This window comes from Corella eumyota, chromosome 2 (genome assembly GCF_963082875.1).
Source record: "Corella eumyota chromosome 2, kaCorEumy4.1, whole genome shotgun sequence".
In the NCBI taxonomy this organism is placed as follows: domain Eukaryota; kingdom Metazoa; phylum Chordata; class Ascidiacea; order Phlebobranchia; family Corellidae; genus Corella; species Corella eumyota.
In genome coordinates, this window is record NC_137491.1 from 12,183,483 (window position 1) to 12,204,875 (window position 21,393).

Below are 21,393 nucleotides of genomic sequence, written 5' to 3' on the forward strand. Positions count from 1 at the left end.
ATGTCACGTGACTATAATAATTATCTTCCCCCAAAACGGTACAAAGAGTTACAAAAAGTTGATTGAATATGTCCAAGTTTAAGTATTTCAGATATAAGAAGTGCAGTTACTAATCAGTTAATATCAATATAAATACCTTATAAATAAACTATATTTAAATAGAATAAAATTTACAGGTCACAATATTTTTTAACATATATATACACTGTAACTACTATAGTACTCAGTCAAAAATAAAAACACATACAAATGTTGTTAGCTAAGAACTTAAACAATCAATGATTACGTATCGAGCAATTTACGTCAGACAAAAAACTATAACAAAATCCCTTTAAGCAGGCATCTCTATGTTCATTTGTAATAATACTAAAGGCAGGCTACAAACTACTGTTAACAAGTTAACATGTAGTGTATACTAATTTCATAATACATTCTAATAGGCTTGAAAATCCATGCGCTAAAAATCAAAAGAACCCGGAATGCGCTCCGCCTTTTGGATTCAAACATCAACAGTCTATCTCCAGCAACTTGGACAACTTTCGAAGTAGTGTACAAAACACTAGTATTTCTGGAAACATTGATTCACCGGAGGGCGGATTTGACGCTCTAATGCAAATAGCTGTGTGTGGTGTAAGTTTTTCCTTATCATATTTACTGATTACATAAACGGCCTTCGAGATAACGAATTTTAATCGGCTTAATTAGACCCTACCTTAATTAGATTCCAGTTTTAATTTTTAAAACCGGTGCCTTGCTTGAGGATTTACTTACGATGTGTGGGTGCTATGTCTAGTGCAAATCCAATGCTGTTATAGTTAAAAATAAGCTACTTTAACAAGTTCAATGGATAATATTATTTTTATTTAGGATCAAATTGGTTGGAGAGAGGATTCTACACATCTGATTGTCTTTACAACTGATGCCTCGTTCCACATGGCTCTCGATGGAAAACTAGCAGCAATTTTAGAAGCCAACGACATGAAATGTCATTTGCGAAGGGTAATAAATACAAAACTATTTTGAAAGCAAATTTGTTTTTCATTTTAATATGTTTTACATTCACCTATCAATACACAAAACTCAAAAAATATTTTGTAAGGGTGCTAATCCTTATCTTCCGGATGCAATTGTTTATGACAAGAGCCAAGAACAAGATTACCCATCTATAGGCCAGCTAAGGGCTGCGTTTAAAGACAACAAAATCCAGCCAATTTTTGCAGTTACAAAAGAAGTACGCGGTCTTTACGAGGTATGAATACCAGCTGTGTTTTGTGATTTTTTTTTTTTTGTGAAGGTATTTTTTAACCTTTAAATTTATCAAACTTTTTACTTATATTTTATATCAAAGAACAATTCCAAGATTAAAATAAAATTCATGCTTTTAAAAATATAGGCTTTCCTAAAACATTATAAATATATTTTTTTAGGGACTTAAAGATTTAATTCCAAACTCATTTGTTGATGAATTGGAGGCTGACTCAAGTAATATTATTGAGATTATTTCAACAGCCTACAACGTAAGCAATGTCAATTGGTTAGCCCCTTAATAGTACCTTATATAATAAACCTGAACTTTTTTTGGTTAGGCTGTATTAAATTGACTAATTCTTTCTTTGTTAGAGTGTCCTGTTGTTATATACTTTTACCAATTTCAAAAAAAAAACTATTATGACAAATTGTTATGCCCATGATGGTACAACATAAACATTTTTTTAGCAACTAAAAGAAAAATTAGACATGTCTCTTGACGACAACAAACCAACTGAAATAGATTTAACTTATCGAGTACTGTGCCCGAGCAATCCTGACTGGATACCGAACAGTCTAAGCTGTGACCAGATTCGTATTGGCAGTGAGGTAAGCTACAGAGTACAATATTTCAAGTAGCAAGAATCATTTATAGCCTACATATATGGCTTTACCCTTTTATCGTATTTATTATAATAGGTTGTATATGAATTTACTGCAACAGCTATCAACTGCCCGGAAATAAAACCAACTGTTCCGCTTATATTTACTTCAAGTTCTCTTAGAGAAGAAGTCGCCATTTACTTCGGTATAGAACATACTGACAGACCTTTTAAATTTTATCGACTTTTATTGTTTCAAAAATACAATTTTATAAATATAAACATATTTTTTTTTTACCTTTTAGAAATAATTTTTTTGTGAAATAACATTTTAGAAATTGTTTTATTCAATAAACATAGATTTCTTGTGCGAATGTGATTGCTCCAGTACGCCAACCCCTAACAGCGCCAACTGCAGCACAAATGGCTCCCTCGTATGCGGAGTGTGTGACTGTAATATTGGACACGAGGGGGCGCGGTGTCAGTGTCAAAGAGATCAAGTCGAGGTGTCGCTCATGGAAAGTTGTAAAAAGCCAGGATCGGTCGACGTTTGCGAGTAATTAAATTTAACCACTAATTTATTTTGATTTTTTAAAGTTATGTCGACAAATTAAAAGATAATTAGTCAAGCGTAGTGTTATCACGTAAAAATATAGCAAAAGAATTTGTGACTAAGTGTGTAAGTTATACCACACCTTTGTATATAAATAAGAAAAACAAAAACTTTCTAGCAATATCAAATACAAATCAATATTTTTTTTCAAAGGGGACAAGGCCAGTGCGAATGTGGGTCATGTGTATGTAATGAAGGATACGGAAACTTTGCCCTTTCAGGGTCTGTAGACGATAAAGAATATTGCGAATGTAGTAATAAGGGTTGTTCAAATGCTGGCAACGGAGCGTTATGTGGTGGTGAGTTCTCCCATCTTTAAAAAGGGTTGGTGTGATCGCATCTAATTTTAGAAACAAAGCAACAGAATGTTACAATAACGGAAAAACTATACACATTTATACCATAAAGGGCAGGGCACATTTATAATTAACTTTGTATGGCGTGACTTTAATTATTCAATTTCCATTAACTTAGTTCAAAATGTTGATAGTTTAAAAAAAAATGTTTAATAAATGTTAAGCGTTTCTCCTTTTAACAGTTGCATCGTTATTTGTTTTTATATCAACATTGTTATGTACTTTTGTCTAAACCACATTTCTCTCTTTTTGTCTAAACCACAAGTAAATGTGTTACCCAACAAGGTTGGGCCACAGATTTTCCTTTGTTATTAAATAACAATAGAAGTAAAAAGTTTTACCTTTCTTATTTTTTTTAATTAAGGAAGCGACCAAGGCACTTGCGTGAACTGTGGGACGCCAGAATGCCGTTGCAGAAATGGGTGGACAAATAACGAACAAGACGGGACATGTACTTGTCACGAAAATCTTTGCATGGCCCCAAACGACACCCAACTATGCAGTGGAGAGGGAGTTTGCGAATGTCACACCTGTGCGTGTTACAACGACTCGGTATATTATTAAACTTGCTTTTTATTTTGATGTGGTTACACTTTAGCCTTATCTTATATTTACCATTATTACCTTTGTTATATATAATCTAAGGAAAGAATACACCTATAAAAACCTACTATTTCGTGTATATATTACACATAGTAAACTATAATTATTTTAATTGATATAAACTGTATATGTAAAAGTTTTTATTTATTAAAAAATAAGGCATATTTAAAAATACCTTCAGGATATAAAATAAAAACAAATTTGAAATACCCCAATAGTAAAAAAATAGTAAACGCGTTTATTTTGGTTCCAATTTTTTTGCCAATTGGTGGAATTGTAACTTATGAGTCTTTATTGCTTTTAGACAATTTACAGCGGAAAATACTGTAATGAGTGCGTTAGTCCAAAATGTCGCCCTATTGTGGGGTGTACGGAACAAAATTACCAGGAATGTGCATTCTGCATCAACAAAGCTCATCAAAATCGTGAGGTAGTTATACAACTCGACTCCTAAAAAAATAGTTTTACCTATGCTTATACGACATTTTTAATCAGTATTACGATGCTAAGTGGGGCATTAATTAGGGCACCTTTGTGTACAACAATCACAAAAAATTATGTGGTTCTGTAATTACAGTTGAACACACTCTTTAAGCCAAAATTTTCATTTAATTTAAGGTTGTATTGACTTGTTCTCTTTTTTAGACACAATTTGACAAAGTATGTCAAGAAGATTGTGTTGGCATCGATTACGCTACGACGGTTTCAATTACCAACTGTGGAAGTTGTGGAAACAACTGTCCTTCGGTGTGTAGTGATATTGATACGTAAGTACTTTGCTAAACACAAAAACATTTTGCTGGAATAAAATACAAAAAGATTAACGAATTATATATATAATTTGCAACTAAATTTTTAGTTTTAATAATACAATTTTTTAATAATTGTAGACTTAAGTATTGTTTAAGACGTTCCACAAACTGTCTAGGAATTAATATTTTTTAAATGTTTAGAGATATATTTCCACCTGAAGACTGTTCTTCAAAAAGTTTAAGGGGTGACTGCAGTATTTCGTATCAAGTTGTATGGAGAAAAACGACCAACAACTTTCAGTTGTTAGTTAAAACACTTGATCCCGAAACAGGTTAAGATAAATTTACGAAAGGCATCGCACAATTTCGAACCAAGTGTAAAAATGAAATTCTTGTTAAAACTTACATTATATATTTCTATTTTCAGATTGTGATAAAGGCACGAACCCCTTATTTATCGTGTTACCTATAGTGGCAGGTATTGTTTTGTTCGGCTTGATTGCGCTTATTGCTTGGAAGATATACCAAACCATGAGAGATAAGAGGGAGTGGTTAAGCTTTGAGAACGAGATGAAAAAATCAAAATGGACAAAGGTTTTACTTTAATTTATATGCGCTATAAAATTACTAAAGCACATACTTAATTAGTGCATGTCACTTAAAACAAGCAATTTAATAATTTATACTTTTGCCGAATAAAAAAAGTTTTCTTTGCACTAAACTTAAAAAAATATTTTTTACCTTAAACATTTGCAATAATAAACAGCTTAAATTAAATAAGGCAGCTGATTACAATTTTTGCATCGCAGGGACAAAATCCCACTTTTGAAAAACCGTTTTCAAGATTTGAAAATCCAACTTTTCAAGGCAACTAATTGATTAAAAGAGGTAAATAGCAATCAAATCGTGATACGATTACACTGGGAATTTTATTTTTTACGCGAATTACTATGTTAAGCAAAATAACAGCAATCTTAAAACATTTTTTCTAAGAAGGATTGGTAACACTAACCGCTTTAAAATGGTTGGGAGATGCGCTTCGTTTACTGCAGTATTTTAAAGGTTATCCATTTTAAGCGTTATATAAAACAGCCCAGGAGACAAAACATATTGTCCAACCCATTTTGAAGCGGTCAGCGTGACCATTCGTTTTAAAGCAAAACGGTAATCAGGTGAAAAATAGGCAAAGTGTAAAATGTTTTTTTTTTTAGGATATCAACCCAGTGTTTCAAAAACCCACTTCTAGATTTGAAAACCCGTCTTATGGCGGGGATGAACAATGAGTACAATTTTTTATTACGATAACAGCGTATATAGTAATGTTGTGTTCATTCAAAAACCTAAATTTATATTCCCTAAAACAAAATAAAATTAAAAATAAAATTCAAGTTATAATTTTTTTTGTATATATATTTTTGTGAACTGTCTTTTTTTACGTTGTATTTACTTATTTTTGTTTTTATTTTTAAACGTTTTAAAAAAAAATAACTGTTTTTATTGTCTCTTTTTTTAATATAACTATATCATGTCTCTCGTATTTCGTTTAAGTTGTGCTTTGTAATATTATTGTGCAAATATAAGTTAAAAAAAAGAAGATGGAAATGCTTTTAGGTTGCGTGGTTTGTTGCGTGGTTTATTAAAATTTCTTGTTTTATGTTTATTTATTGGGTTAGAATTTAAATTATTTCTATACAATAATGTAAAATATTTCTGAGCAAAAATTTAAATTGAGTTTATATTGTAAGACTTAGATTGATGTTTCGAAAAAAATTGTTAAAATGGCGATTCGTTGACCAAGTCTCACAATAGGTTGTTAATAATAAATTGTCCACGTCTTTATAAAAAACTTTTTCTTTATGCCAGTTCGATGAAAAGAGGTCACGTGATTAATAATAATTACGTGCAATTCTAAAAGGCATTGTATATGGGCATTTGTGTTGTAATTACAGTGCAAAAAATGTGTTTTGGTCAGTAATTGACTTCGAACTTTGTTAAACTTGAATATTTTTTAGATTTTTAGTTTTTGAAAATTCTACAAAGCAGATTTTGTTTTAGTAAGTGACTTTAAAGTTCCAAAAACTTTTGTAACAATTGTTAGTATAAATTTAAAAAATTGTTATCATAAGATGGAGAAGTTTATTATATGCTGTTATAATAACACGGGAAATGCGTGGTTGAAAAGGTTTGATATACCGGGTTATGGCCTACTGTATTTTGATAAAAACGGAGTTATGTTAAAAAACTTTTTAAACAAACAAAAAATTTAGGTTTGCGTCGTTTAATATTCTTTTACTAATAAATCGATGACTATAATAACTATACGTGATCATTCAAGATACTTTCTAATATAGGGTCATTTTTTTCTTTTTCTAAAGCCACAAAGATAAAAAGATAATAGGGATGACTAACTCTGTGAAAATCACAATAGTGTGACGTTAAAAGTTTTAAATAGGATCTCAACAATCTAGCGTGGTTAACTTATCAAATTTTTTCTTTTAAATTGAGTTACATTAAGCAGTGGGCGTTATTGCCGTTTAATTAAGTTTTGTTATAATGTAAGATTGCCTATGATGCGTGTAAACTAAAATGCTTTTTTATTTTAAATAGTTAATTATTAAAAGAAGGACACAAAAAAGTTGCCTACCGCTGGATGGCAGTTAGTCCGATAATGATTACTATTGTTTAAAAATTTTGTTTTAATTATTAGATTCAATGTTTTATTAAAAATCAAAGGTCGACATAAAGCAATTAAACTTAGATCAATTATTTGATTAAACTAAGGTCTAAAGGGTTAAATTTTTTTTTGACATAATAATTTATTAAATAAATATAAAACAATTGGTATTATATTTAAAGATATTTTTTAAAATAATTAAATTATTTTAAACACTATTTTTTAATTAAAAAATTTAGTTTTGTAAGTTGAAATTCGGCGTTACAATTTGTTCCTTTGTGATTGTCTCTCACTTTTTTTAAGAAAAAAGAACTGCGTGTTTATTCCTTTGAAAAAACACAGCTAATTCTCTTTTTATATTTATAGCCTTTTAGGCTACTTTATGTTAAAACAAAGTCGTATAAAGTCACGTATGGAATTTAAAGGTGGTTAAGATATAATATAGTGGGTTTAGAAAGAATTTTTATAAATAAAATCGGTTAAAAATATTTATATTTCCCGTATTGCCCCATGGTATTCGCCTACTTCTCTATAAAAATTAATCATATAATAAATATAAGTTTTTCTTAGATTTTAGACTTTAGTATATAGTAGTGTAAGAGCATTTGTTAATTTAGAGTTATTTAGCTTCAAGATACATTTTAATTTTAAGTATACTTAAGTTTTAAGACAACCGGTGTTGCTACACCTAATCTAAAACAAATAGAATCGTATAAAAGTTTTAATAAAATGCAATACACAAAGAACTAGCCATTATTATAAGAGAAGCCGTGGTTAAACTTTAAAAGATAGCGATGTGTAAACAAAACTTACAAGTAATAATTATTATTAATTATTGAAATAATTATTGATTGGGTTTAGTAGTGACCATGTATTACATATTTGTATTGAGTTTTAATAAGATTTTATAAGGTTAGTATTCTTTTTATAATTTAAGCTTGTTAAAAAGCTTTAAAAACATACACAATACCTTTTTTTTAACTAACAAAAGTCTTAAACAGTTTCATTCCACTTTTAAATGTGCCTACGGATGGTTATTAGATACAGGTAAAAAACATTAAAGTATAAGTAGAACAGCTCATTTTAAAATTTAATAAAATCGAAGGTATTGACATACCTTTACAACTTATTTATTTAGAATAAGTATATACGTGTTTTTTAAACTAAAAGTCCTATATTAACTTAGTATACTGTGCTTATAAATAGATAGTTATTTTTAATTTGTTTTTCCTTAACAAGTAAAATAAAGTAAGTTTTTTTTTATAGGTTCACATTAGATTTTATCGCTTTGCGGGAGCTTTTATTTTAAGCATATTTATTTAGAAATTAACTACAGTTGTTCGGTGTTTTCCCAGCAGGTGAATAGGGTTTGGCTTTTTATTAGTTTGCTATAAACTGCAAATTAATTTTACAAACAAAATGCGCTGTCTTAATAAATCTATGAAAGGCAACAAAAATGTCATTCTTCTTGGAATTATTTGGATTTTTGGAATAACTTCTGTTGCAAGTTATCTTAAAATATTTGATGCAACCAAAATTTTGCCTACAAGAGTCGCGAAAAACGGGTTTGATAAAGGTAATTTATTAAATTTCAGGGCAATATTAAAAAATATAACAATACAAAAATAATAATTTCGTTAATTTGTTGGTTAAGTAACAAAAACAGTTTTATGTTTTTAATTTTCAACAAATTATTTAAAAGACCTCCAAATTTAATTAAAGTTCATCGAATTATTTAAAAAAAAATTTAACCATGGTGAAATCTGCCGTTTTAGAATTAAGAACCAGAGAAAACATAATTGAGAAACCAAGAAATAAGTATTTGCATTTCCTTTCACAAGAAGAACCTTATCACACCAGAATGGCTGGAATACAACAGCAGTGCTCAAACATGCAAGCACGCTCAATAATTTTAATAAGAACCAAAACAATGAAATATAATGATAAAATAAAGACAGTGATGTGTGAAATTCCAAAGGTAATAATAGTTTATTTTATAAATCGTTTTAATTCTAAAACCCCTTTAAAAAGTTCCTGAATGTTTTTTAAAGCTTTTCACCGAAGAGTTTTTTTTTGTTTTTTTAGTAATAAACATAAGGAAAGTTATTAGGGATATCTTTTTCCATGGGAATTTTCATAGCAGTATTTAGATTTTAAATTTAAAATGAATTAACCGGACGACGTTATAATAACAAAAATTAGGCTAAGTAGTATTTTCTTAAACAAACAAACTGTAAAATTTATTTGTTGCATTTGTTTCAAGGTTGCAAGCACAAGTTGGCAAAAGCTTATGTTGAAATTGGGCGGTCACACCGACGAAGTAACAAAAACTATGGTAGATCATGGAACTATTCCAAACAAACATTTTGACCAGTACGTATTTTTAATTTATAAAAAAAAAAATTTTTAATACTTTTAATAACAATAAAAAAAAATATTGTTGCTTTTTGTTTAATTTACATGTTTATAAATTACAGACTAAAAACCGACGAAGAAGCAAGAACAAAAATGAAAGAATATTTAACGTTCTTAGTAACGCGTCACCCGTTTGAAAGATTGGTATCAGCACATCACGATAAATTTTCCGACAAAGATCCTTATGATTTTTATAGAATGGGAATTGGAAGACACATTGCTCGAAGTCAAGCTGTTTTCCACATGCATGGCATAAATAACGCGTATGATTAGAAAAACCCAACTTTTAAAACATTATAAATTACAAATATAACAAACTTGCGATTTAAAAAAAAAAAGTTTTACTACTAATAAAACTTTATTAATTTAATGATAAAATATTATATAATTTACGTGGTTTTACTAGGGCAAAATTGACCGGAAATATCAACATTATCAAAAATTCGTCAGATTTTCTCAATTTAACAAAAGATCAAAAAGATGATGTTTTAAAGTATTCAGAAATCTTAAGAACCGGAAAAATTTCTTTTTCACAGTTTATAAAGTAAGCTATCATATAGATAAACCTTTATAATCACCTTCATTAGAATCTAATAAAACATTGTTTTAACTTTTTCGTTGTTAGATACATTTTGAGTTTTAATACACCAGCAAAAGTAAACTCAATGGACATTCACTGGCGACCTCAAACTAATCTGTGCATGCCTTGTGCATTCAACTACAGCTATGTGATTCGATTTGACAACTTAGCAATTGAATCAAACAGACTTATTGACTATTTACAATCTCATCATAATGCTTCTACGTCGGGAATAACACGATTTCCTAAACGCATACCATCAGTAAAACAAAACTCAACAGTAAACGCATTTAAAGAAATATCCGAAAAAGATGTTGAATCTTTAAGAAAAATTTATTATGATGATTTTCGCATCTTTGACTATGATCCTTATTTATACCAAGGACACACATAGCAAATAAGCATATTACTAAATTATATATTTAAAATTTTATAAACCTAAAATAGTACAGAAGTCTTCATATGCATACAATGTTTTTAATAATAAAAGTAATTTTCAAAAGTTTATGCAAGAAAAATGCATGTAGTATTTAATAACCTAAACATATATGCACTTCTGCCTAAGCAATAGCTTCCATTTAACAACTATATAAGCAATAAGAGAATAAATGATAAAAGTGTCATTTTTTGAGTGTTGTTACTTAATTACTTAATTTAAATGCGTTTTCTCTAAAGATTTTCCAGCCGTGGTCCAAAAAGTATATTTAATTTGTTTTATTTTCTTTTAATTGAAGACGTAATAGCGGTGGTGTATTTGGCCTTTCTACAGATTTTAAACAGTTTTAATATCTAAAAAACGTTAACCTCATATGCATATATAATAAATTAGCAATATTTAACCAAAGTTCGAAAATGGCTACCATGTCATTGAATTACTAACGTTAAAACGATAATATTTACAGCAATTTTTAAACAACTTAATTCAGAACATTTTTTTTTTAACTATACAACTAACAACTCCTAAAATTAAGTTCGGTTTTTGATTATTCAGTTCCGTTTGTATTTTTAAATTTAAATTCGTTTTGGTGTCTGCCATTCCATATAATTTTGTTTTATTGATTTTTTTTGAGAGATTTCTCTGTTAAAGATAACGATGACACTATCAATTAATGATCTAGGAACAGAAGTTTTAAAAATGATTAAACCAAATAATGTTGGTAAAAAAACAAATAAAAATAAAATTCTAGAGGATACTGCAAAGAAAGTTAGTCACCCTGCAGAGAAAATCGTTTTACCTGAATGCAATATAGGAAAAGGAGGGGGGAACGATAACGAAGCCCGCAAAAAAAAAGAATTAACCGAAAGAAAAATAAAAAGTAATTTGAAAGGAGCAAATCCGCTTATTTCTATTATCAACAATGGGGCAGCCTTATACTGCAGGATGACATATTATATAGAAGATGGATTTCATTCTACAATCAATCCGAAACTTATCAATTAATTGTTCCACGATCCCTTCAACAAGCTATCACACGTCTAAAATGGCGCTAAAACATCTGCACAGAAGGTACTACAGTTATTTTAGTAGGTCTGACGGGCTTAAACTGTTAAAAGCAAAAAGTTTTACTGTTGAAGATAAAAAGCCTGGTCTCAAAACAAACTAAAACGGTGAAAATGTATGACTAAGGCAATTTGGAGATAAGCCTTGTGGCCCAAATAAAGTAGTTAAACGTATTAACGATTGTAGGGGTTGATTAATTCGATTTATATTTATATAGTTATATTGGTTAGGTCAATTGGTTATCGGTTATTAATTGTTTATTGTTGATTTGGGGTCACCACAGAAACTACCACAGTCTTCATTGCTTAAGTCTTATGATAAATCTAACTATTCGAAGATTAGTTATTTATTATTTTAAGTTGTTGGTTAAATATGGCATTAAAATAAATAAAAAATTTTAGCGTTTGTCTAAATTATAAGAATATGATGCAAGAAATTTAATTGTTTCTCATATTGTATTTAACGTACTACGAAAGATATAACACGGGCATATACTTAATAATTATATAACAAACTAAGTTGAAAGGCTAATTCATAAAACTACGTTTTTTCTAAAGTTAAAGTTACAATATAACAACTAACATAATAACGACAACTGTAGTTGTTCGTCTACTATAAGGGTAGACGAACACGTCTGACTTAGGTATGTTTGCATCGGTGTTTTAACAGTAAAAACAATGGGCTTTTATACCTCACATGAATAAAGCGACTGCTGTATTGCAATGTCTTGACCTTGATAAACCCGAATAAACTCGTACCAAGGATTGGTCATGAAATGATTAATCTTCGCGAAATAACATATTTAATCCGACCTGTCAAGTTTATGTTTCATCACATAGTTAGAGACATAGGGTTAATTAAATTTTATGAACTACCTTATAGCAACTGTAACCAAATTGTTTCGATCTAAAAGCTAACAACTAAATTTGGTACAGTTTTTGTCCCGACCCTGTATTAACGGCCCACCGGAAGACCAGTTGTAACCTTGCTAGTAGTAGAGTGAACTATATATAAAAACTATTACGGTTTATTATTAAAAGATAACACAAAGCTAAAAGAGTCTAAAATATACAATATCAGTCACAAATCAGAAACAAAAATAAACACGTCAGTACACGAAGCACTCTAGTCAGAACTGCCAGAACAAAATTAAAAACCAAGTCGACCAACGATGTCACGTGACTATAATAATTATCTTTCCCCAAAACTGTACAAAGAGTTACAACGCTGATTACAGTCTGCACCACCATAGGCCAATAAGGCAACCCGCACTATATATCATCAACAAAGTTACAGAATGTTACACCCCCAGCTTATGTTGGACCCACTCCTGTGGAAAAATACTAACGAAAACAAAGGCAAATTTTTATGAACCAAATATATGCATAATGTTACAAAACAGCAAAAAAAAACCTAAATAAATTACAATGTAAGGTAAATAACATTAACAAAAAAGTGCGTTATAAACAACGTGTCCTATAAAAGAGAAAAATAACAAAACATGCATGGTGAGAGGTAAACAATGCTAATAAAAATATCTTACAAACAATATGTTCTAGTAAAAAAAACAAAACATATACTTAAAGAAAAAAGTGGCAAAAGTTAAAAACAACACAAAAAAAATAAATACATAAGAAAATGTGTTCAGTTGAGAACTTCAACATCGGGGTAAAATCGAGTGCGTTTTCTGGTGCGCTTCGGTAACCGTTCGAGGGTTTGTGCCGGCGTAGGAACTGGTACTTCCGTTTGTATATTAACGTTTTCAGGCATTTGTGCCCGTGTCGGCACGACTTCTCTACTTCTTCTTGAATACCAGGTATGGCCTATAAATGGCTGGTTGTCAACTAATTGTGGAGCATCGGCCTCGTTCTCCGAAGATTCGTCGGTGCCATCGGTATCAGACGCCATATATTTCTTTAGCCGGTTGTAATGGACAGTCTGTAGTTTTCCAGCCTTATTGATAATGGTGTTATTAACTTCGTTAAGTATATCCGTGACTGTAAATGGCCCCTTATAAGGAAGATTAAATTTCTTTGACTTTCCAACGGGAACCACTGGATAAGAAAGAAGAACTTTGTCCTCAATCGAAAATACATTTCCATGCTGTCTCTTGTTATACTGGTAGACCATGTCTTCTCGGTGACGTTGTAAATTTTCGCAGGCAATTTCTTGTACCACAAGCAGGCCATCACGCAATTCTTCTAGTTCAACTGGGTATGAACTAGCTGTCTTTGTGCTTACATAAAGGTCACCGGGAAGCCTTAGTTTTCTTCCTGTCAGTAGGTAGTGTGGTGACACACCAGTTGCTTCATGTTCGCTAGCATTGTAAGTCGCTACCACTGCCGATAATGCGATATCCCAACTTTGTTCATTGTTTTGTTATTGTTTGAAATTTAGGCCTTGTCCCTTTTCGAAACCATGTGAAAATTGGTCTTATATTTTGATCTTGTTGTTGTGCTGCAGCAATATCCTTTGCACTTAGACCGAAATCTGATTGAAAATCAATCGTTTCTATTTGTGTGCTGTTTTTGTTGCATTCCGTCAGGTAAGGGAAACCTGGAGAGTCCGGTTCTAATCGACTTAGTGAGTCGGCATTTCCGTGTTTGGCTCCAGGGCGATATATCAGTTTAAAATCGTATTCTGCAAGATGTTCTACCCAACGAGCGCATTGGCCGTAAAGATCTTTAGACTTCTAGAGCCATCGCAGAGGAAATGGTCGGTTCGGATTGTAAACGGTATTCCCATTAAATAACACTTATACAGTTTCGTTGCAAAAATAATTGCTAAAAGTTCTTTTCTGGTTGTCGAATAATGTTTTTCAGCTTTCGACAAGGTTCGGCTTCCATAGGCAACCACGTTTTCCGTGCCTTCACTTTCTTGTGAAAGGACACAACCAATAGCGTGATCGGAAGCATCAGTGTCTACAATAAACGGTTTGTTAAAATTGGGGTATTGCAAAATAGGGGCTTGTGTCAGGACACCCTTTAAGAAAGTTCTTGAAACCGAAGTTAGAGGGTAGCGTTTTTGGGTCTGACGGATTCGTAGAAAGGCCATCAATTTCGCTTCGACAATTCGCTTCACCAGCTGCTTTGGGGATTGATCAAGCCATTAACAGCTTATCACCCAAACGGAGTGACCCGACCCCTATCTTAGTTACCCAAACGGGGACGGTGTATGATTCCACGCCTATTGTCAAAGAAACCCAGCAAAGTGTGCCCCGTAGCCAATATTTGCCAAGCTACTTAGCGCAAGACGCCACCTTGCCAAGAATTACGATTGACAATTTTAATGGCGACATTTTAGAATATGATTCTTTCATCATGCAGTTTGATAAATTTATAGATTGTAAAATATCGGATGACGGCGCCAAATTGCAGTTTTTGTTGAAGTATTGCACTGGCGAGGCGTTTGAGGCAATTAAAGGTTGCAAAGTTATTCGTAACCGAACAGAGGCTTACAGAGAAGCGAGATCACGACTTGATGAAAAGTTTCGTGCCAGTGATCTTATCATGGAGGCGGCAATGGAAACCATACTAATTGGGCCTCACATTTCTGAGTCAGATTCCGATGCTTGGAATAAATTGGCAGACAGCATGTACTACTGCAGCTGTACCTTAAATGCGGGAGGCTATGAGTCCGAATTAAACAGCCGTGAGACAATAAGCAAAATCTATCGACGATTGCCCGAACAAGTGCGGCGTGATTTTATAAAAAATTTCAAAAGATAAAGAAAGAACCGGTAGGAAAACAACCTTCGATGATTTGTTACAGTTCGTAAGGGAGTTGGCCCGATCATCAAGGCATTACTACCAGCGCATTCATTTTGAGCAATGCGATAAAAAATTTTCCGACATGAAAGGGAGGCAATTTCAATCGAAATCAAATCGGCCTGCCAGCAAGAGCTTTAACGTGAAGGAGAAAAGTTCGGCGCCATTATCATTTGTATGCTGTCCTTTGTGTAGGAATGGACACCAGCTGTGGCGTTGCGAAATCTTTAAAATGAAAACGTCGATCGATCGATATAATTTCGTGAAAATAAAAGGTTGTGTTTCAATTGCTTAAGAGAAGGCCACATGAATAACAATTGTCCGACAACAATGGCCTGCAAAACATGTAGCAAAAAACATCACACTTTGCTTCATTACAACAAACCACAACCGAATGAAAACTTAAACGCACCTACAAATAATGAGAACGCCGAAGAAAGAGCTGTCACCGCCTGCGGTACACAGAAAAGTAAAAATGTGAAACGGTTCAAGGTGCTTCCAGTAAAGGTTTGGGGCAGCGACCCAAACAAAATCGTCCAAACTTATGCATTTTTGGACTACGGTTCCGACACAAGTATGTGTACTAAAACGTTAGCCCATCAATTGGGGCTTAACAAAATCGACCGCCATGTACAGCTATTTACAGCGAATTCACTTACCGAATATGATACCATTGTTGGAGGTATGCATATTCAAGGCATTAATGAAATCGAGTCATTTAATGTAGACGAGCTTATTGTTTTAAACGACCTGGTTGATGTAAGTGAAAGTATACCCACTAAAGATGTAGCAAACCGCTACGCGCATCTTAATGATCTCACGTTTCCGAGACTTAAGAACGCAAAAATTGAATTGCTTCTTGGTAATGTAGGGTTTTCTTAACGTTTTAATTAAATTAATAATATTAATAGTGGTGTTTGTTGTGGTTTATTCAATTTTGGGTTGTGGATTGTTAGTTGTCTAATTTGGGGTCACCACAGGTTCTATCATAGCCTTTATTGCTAAAGTCTATGATAAACCTGACTACTTAATTAATAAATTGTTTAAGATTCAAGACTCCGTTTAACTAGAATTGCACCTAAGCTTTCTGATTAATTTAACTTGATAATAACAAACTTTTAACTAAGGATTGCGAGTTATATTGTACACACGAATAATATAAAACAAGTATTTGATTACACTAAATGCGCGATACTAAATTAAAACTGACATTACATTTTTATATTAATGCGTCCGGCCATAAGGCCAGACTTGACTGCTGTTGTCTAAACTTCAGAGTCGGCGAGTAAGTAAAAACTAAGCAACTAAGTGAGTAAGCGTAAGAGTAAGAGCGTAAGAGCAAGAGCGTCAGAGCGTAAGTGATTTTATAAAATAAAATACAAGCTTATATACCCAAAAGGCGGGATAATTATAAAAACAAGGTGGCGTCGGGAAAGTTATACGAGTCGTCCTTTTCTTGGTTTCTTCTATTGCGATGACGTTTTAGAACCGGCCTGGAGCGGTTAGAAGTCTGATTGCTGGCATTGTTTTGTGCGTTGTTCTGATAAATTGCGTTGTTTGGCCTGTTAAATTGCATTGTTTATGGCCTGACCCGTAAAACGTCGTCATTTGCCGTTAATTTCTTGACGCCCGAACCAACTTTGAAGACGTGTCGGCTCGGTGAACTCGTATAAACTTAACCCGTTGGAAAGCGGTTAAGAATTAAGCGCTTGCCACAGTAACAATGTACATGAAGCCTTTAGGTTGAAGGAGCAACGTGTGGGTAAACCTGGTCAGCCATTTGGCCTGCATACAGCGCTTGGCTGGACATTATTTGGTTCTGACTACTCTAATAGGTCAGATAACAATGCACGAAAAATCAATTTTCTACATAGCCTAGATGGCATTGACGCTTCTTGTAGAATATTGGTCAACTCGTTTAATCAAGACTTTAAGGATTTAAACGACGTTCAACGCCATGAGGCCTCAATAGAGGATAAAAGGGCTTTGGGAATAATGAAATCGACCGTTAAAAAGGTTGACGGTCATTACCAAATTGGATTACCGTGGAAGGACGATCTTGCAAGACCGTCGAATAATCGGAAAATGGCTGAACGAAGGCTTCAGTACTTAAAGAAGAAATTGCAAGCTAACCCTGAACTTTTTTCCAGGTATAGGGATAAGGTTACTGAATATGTAAATAGTGGCCATGCCACAATGATTTTAGATGGTGAAATTAGGAATTTAAGTAACTTTAAATATTATATACCTCACCATTTTACAGGGCCTAAATTTCGTATTGTTTTTGATTGTGCTGCTAAACATTTAGGCCTATCTCTTAATGACTATTTGTTACAGGGGCCTGATTTAACTAATAATCTGGTTGGCGTACTTTTGCGCTTTAGCCAGGAAAAAATCGCTTCAGTTGCAGATATAAAGGGCATGTTTTACCAGGTGTTCGTTGATCCCAATGATCGGGATGCCTTTAGGTTCTTGTGGTGGCCAGAAAACGACCTGTCGCGAACTCCGGTTGATTACCGCATGAACGTTCATATTTTTGGCGCGACGTCATCGCCGAGTTGCGCTGCATTTGCATTACGTAAGACAGCTGACGACAACCTGACCGGTGCGAACGAACAAACCCTGAGTCCTGTAAGGCAAAATTTTTATGTTGATGATATGTTAAAATCGTGTAGTAGTGTAAATGAAGCCTTGTATTTGTTACGTGATATTCAACCGCTTCTTAAAAGCGGCGGCTTCCATTTAACTAAGTTTATTAGTAACGACAAAACTATACTTGCTTCTGTTCCTTCTGCAGAGTTGGCATCGTCAACGTTAAATCTTGATTTACATGAGTTGTCAACTGAACGTGCGTTAGGTGTTTATTGGGACACCGCCCTTGATTGTTTTAAGGTGAAGGTAAACGTTCAATTAAATCCTTCCACTAGACGTGGTATTCTTTCTATGGTAAGTCAGGTCTATGACCCATTGGGCTTTGCCCAACCATTCATTTTACCTGCACGTAAATTACTGCAGGAAGCATGCAATTCACAAGTAGGTTGGGACGATCTGTTACCTAACAGTCATATCACTAAATGGAATGCATGGTTACGTAATCTAACCCTTTGGAGCGTATAAGCGTTCCCAGATGCCTTAAGTCTTCTTTAAGCATGTTAAAAAGTATTCAGCTGCACACATTTTGTGATGCAAGCAGTATTGGCTATGGAGCCGTTAGCTATCTTCGTGTTGTTGATTTGCATGATGTGATTTTATGTTCTTTTCTTATGGGCAAGTCTCGCGTTTCACCTTTGAAACCTGTAAGCACGCCGAGACTTGAGCTTACGGCAGCTGTTATTGCCGTAAAACTAAGCACGCTAATTCAGCAAGAGCTTGAGTATAAGCTGGGCGACATTTTCTACTGGACGGATTCGACGACGGTGCTTCAATACATTCTTAATACATCAACACGATTCCACACTTTCGTTGCCAATAGATTGGAATTTATTCACCGTCTTTCTAAACTGTGTGACATAGCATCTCGAGGTCTTATGCCAGACAAAGTAGATAAGGCCGAAATTTGGTTTAATGGCCCGCAGTTTTTGGGTCAAGTTGTTAATGAATGGCCCGCTCGCCCACAAGTTTTACCAGCGCTTGTCAACGACGATCCTGAGTTAAAACAAGAACCAGCAAAGTGCGATTTCACAAAAGAAATTAGCAGCACTGGCATTGAGCGCCTTTTTTCTCGCTATTCATCTTTTTCCCGATTACAACGCTGCGTGGCATGGCTTCTTCGTTATAAGCAATACCTGAGGTGAAAGGCTGAAACTCGAAATTTAGCAGCAAGTTCAACTTTGTTTAACACCAATTTTCTTAGTCGTCAGGAGATAGATGCTGCCACTACTGCTATTGTACATGCTGTTCAGCGCGACGTTTTTCCCGAGGTTATTAAGTTGCTTTCTAACCATGAGAACTTTCAGTCGCCTGTAGTAATGAGTAAAGGAGAACTTCGCAATTCAAAAGTTCTCAGCTCGTTGCAAAAGTTGTCACCCATTTTGGTCAATAATGTAATCTATGTTGGAGGAAGATTACAAAAGTCTTTGGTTGATAGGAATGCAAAGCATCAAATGATCTTGCCTTCAAACCACCCTGTCACTGCCCTCATTATTTCATCTCATCACATACGTCAAGGTCATTCCGGAACCTTGCATGTGGTAGCCTCTATCCGGGTAAGTTTTTGGATTTTGCGTGGCCAGGCAGCTGTTCGAAAGGTACTACGAAGCTGCAGACAATGTAGACGATGGAACGCGAAAATCGGTGAACAAATGATGGCTGCATTACCCTCATCAAGGGTTACTGCAAACAGGCCACCATTCACCTGTGTTGGTGTCGATTATATGGGCCCCATACCTGTCAAGCTGGGACGGAGCCAAGTTAAGCGATATGCATGTGTTTTTACCTGTATGGCCACCAGAGCAGTCCATATTGAGGTTGCACAGTCGCTTGAAACAAGTGCCTTTATAGATGCATACAGAAGGTTCATTTCAAGAAGGCCAACACCGAAACAAATTTTTAGTGACAACGGCACTAATTTCGTCGGTGCCGAACGTGAATTGCGTATGGGTATAAGGAAATGGAATAAAAAACAAATGCATGATGCTATGTTGCAGAATGAAATAGATTGGAGATTTAATCCCCCTGCTGCAAGCCATCAAGGCGGAGTATGGGAGCGTATAATAAGAACAGTTCGAAAAATTATACGTTCAATCACCGGTGAACGAGTTCTTGACGACTACGGTCTCATGACGTTGCTCACTGAAGTTGAAAGGATCTTGAATAACCGACCTTTAACTCCTATTAGTGATGATCCGCGAGACTTGCAAACGCTTTCTCCAAGTATGGTTTTAAAAGGAGCAATCGATATGTCATTGCCCCCTGGAGAATTTATAAAAGCGGATGGTTATAAAAAGTCATGGCGCCTGACCCAACTAGTCGTCGATCAATTCTGGACGCGATGGCTAAAAGAATATTTGCCGCTTTTACAATCGCGACAAAAATGGCTTCGGCCCGTGAGAAATTTTGCTGTTGGTGACGTAGTGTTGATTGTGGATGACACAATTAAAAGAGGATACTGGCCGAAGGAAATTATAGAACAATGTGAAAGTGACTGTAATGGACTTGTACGACGCGTGCGTGTAAAAAACCGCCACAACGGTCCTTTGGCGGGATATTAGAAAGCTGTGCCTTCTCGAAGCGCAGCAATAACTTAAAACGCGTTTTTCTTTCATTCATTATTGCATGTGTCGTTATCATTTCACCTCATGTCACTCATATGAACTTTTGTATTTTCTTACCCTTTGATGTGTACGATTATCGTATATTATTATAATGTAATGTTTTCTTTTTTGACGATTATCTCACGTCATACTGTTTGCTGCATGCTCACAGTGTATATTGGTTTCGTTTTTGATATAATGTACTTTGTTTATTGTGAAATGACTTCGTATATTTTGTTGTGTACGCGATCATTTGGGGCCGGAATGTTAAGTCCATTTATATGAAAACTGATTTATATTTTCTCATTAATTTTAAATACAATTTCACACTCGGTTGGACACCATTAGCCGCTATTGTGCGCTTCTTTTTGGATCGCCTTATCGCCTGGTCATTTCAAGTTTTTCCCTTTTTTCCAGCGTTCTTAGTCACGTAATTTGTGTTTCGCCTTTTTTGTCTTTATTTGTATCGTAACTTGGAATAATTTTGGAATTCTACTTTTAGTACGTCATATATTTAGAATACGATTCGCCCTGTTCTAACAATTCATAAATGGTCTTTAGTTAGTTTTTTTTAAAGTAATATTGATTTGTAAGTGTTAAGCCAGTATTGTTTTTTGTTAATTGTTTTTCTTGTGTACTGAATATTGAATACATTGTAGAGTATTTCAATTGTTGTATCAGTCGAGTTAGACAGTTGCAATTCTGGGCCCATTATCGGTATTATTTTTATATTAGCTGAGATCAATCTGTGATCAAGGGGCGTATTTTATTCTCCGATCAACCTATTGTTGGTCACGTGGGGTATAGTTAGACAAACCCTACACATGACTTTACCCTTTTATCGTATTTAATATAATAGGTTGTATATGAATTTACTGCAACAGCTATCAACTGCCCGGAAATAAAACCAACTGTTCCGCTTATATTTACTTCAAGTTCTCTTAGAGAAGAAGTCGCCATTTACTTCGGTATAAAATATATTGACAGACCTTTTAAATTTTATCGACTTTTATTGTTTCAAAAATACAAT

At 33.7% G+C, this 21,393-nt stretch overlaps 4 protein-coding genes across 4 annotated transcripts; all 4 read left to right on the forward strand.

Moving 5' to 3' along the window:
- LOC145742419 (integrin beta-2-like) lies at nt 1-5,591 on the forward strand. The gene is made up of 15 exons (XM_082560197.1): nt 1-38; nt 441-630; nt 868-999; nt 1,100-1,249; nt 1,428-1,517; nt 1,717-1,857; nt 1,948-2,056; nt 2,211-2,406; nt 2,617-2,762; nt 3,184-3,371; nt 3,727-3,852; nt 4,068-4,189; nt 4,376-4,506; nt 4,602-4,768; nt 5,386-5,591. Exons 1-15 carry the CDS (start codon nt 1-3, stop codon nt 5,455-5,457), a joined length of 1,998 nt encoding a protein of 665 aa, XP_082416323.1. The 3' UTR covers nt 5,458-5,591.
- Nucleotides 5,592-8,207: 2,616 nt separating this feature from the next.
- LOC145743222 (carbohydrate sulfotransferase 11-like) lies at nt 8,208-10,787 on the forward strand. The gene is made up of 6 exons (XM_082561137.1): nt 8,208-8,424; nt 8,624-8,826; nt 9,112-9,221; nt 9,326-9,526; nt 9,670-9,807; nt 9,889-10,787. The coding sequence occupies exons 1-6, from the start codon at nt 8,268-8,270 to the stop codon at nt 10,235-10,237; spliced, it is 1,158 nt and encodes a 385-aa protein (XP_082417263.1). The 5' UTR covers nt 8,208-8,267; the 3' UTR covers nt 10,238-10,787.
- A 3,877-nt stretch (nt 10,788-14,664) lies between these two features.
- Nucleotides 14,665-15,072, forward strand: LOC145742420 (uncharacterized). Its single transcript, XM_082560198.1, has one exon. The coding sequence runs from the start codon at nt 14,665-14,667 to the stop codon at nt 15,070-15,072; it is 408 nt and encodes a 135-aa protein (XP_082416324.1).
- A 369-nt stretch (nt 15,073-15,441) lies between these two features.
- LOC145742421 (uncharacterized) lies at nt 15,442-18,228 on the forward strand. The gene is made up of 3 exons (XM_082560199.1): nt 15,442-15,973; nt 16,847-17,286; nt 17,449-18,228. The coding sequence occupies exons 1-3, from the start codon at nt 15,442-15,444 to the stop codon at nt 18,226-18,228; spliced, it is 1,752 nt and encodes a 583-aa protein (XP_082416325.1).
- The last annotated feature ends 3,165 nt before the right edge of the window (nt 18,229-21,393 follow it).

Coding starts and splice junctions, on each gene's coding strand:
- LOC145742419 (XM_082560197.1), top strand. CDS start 1: ATGTCACGTGACTATAATAATTATCTTCCCCCAAAACG. Junction 3,853..4,067: donor AAGCTCATCAAAATCGTGAG/GTAGTTATACAA, acceptor TCTCTTTTTTAG/ACACAATTTGACAAAGTATG. Junction 4,190..4,375: donor GTGTGTAGTGATATTGATAC/GTAAGTACTTTG, acceptor TTAAATGTTTAG/AGATATATTTCCACCTGAAG.
- LOC145743222 (XM_082561137.1), top strand. CDS start 8,268: ATGCGCTGTCTTAATAAATCTATGAAAGGCAACAAAAATGTCATTCTT. Junction 8,827..9,111: donor TGATGTGTGAAATTCCAAAG/GTAATAATAGTT, acceptor ATTTGTTTCAAG/GTTGCAAGCACAAGTTGGCA. Junction 9,808..9,888: donor TCTTTTTCACAGTTTATAAA/GTAAGCTATCAT, acceptor TTTCGTTGTTAG/ATACATTTTGAGTTTTAATA.
- LOC145742420 (XM_082560198.1), top strand. CDS start 14,665: ATGCAGTTTGATAAATTTATAGATTGTAAAATATCGGATGACGGCGCC.
- LOC145742421 (XM_082560199.1), top strand. CDS start 15,442: ATGGCCTGCAAAACATGTAGCAAAAAACATCACACTTTGCTTCATTAC. Junction 15,974..16,846: donor AAAAATTGAATTGCTTCTTG/GTAATGTAGGGT, acceptor ATGTACATGAAG/CCTTTAGGTTGAAGGAGCAA. Junction 17,287..17,448: donor GGGATAAGGTTACTGAATAT/GTAAATAGTGGC, acceptor TATTTGTTACAG/GGGCCTGATTTAACTAATAA.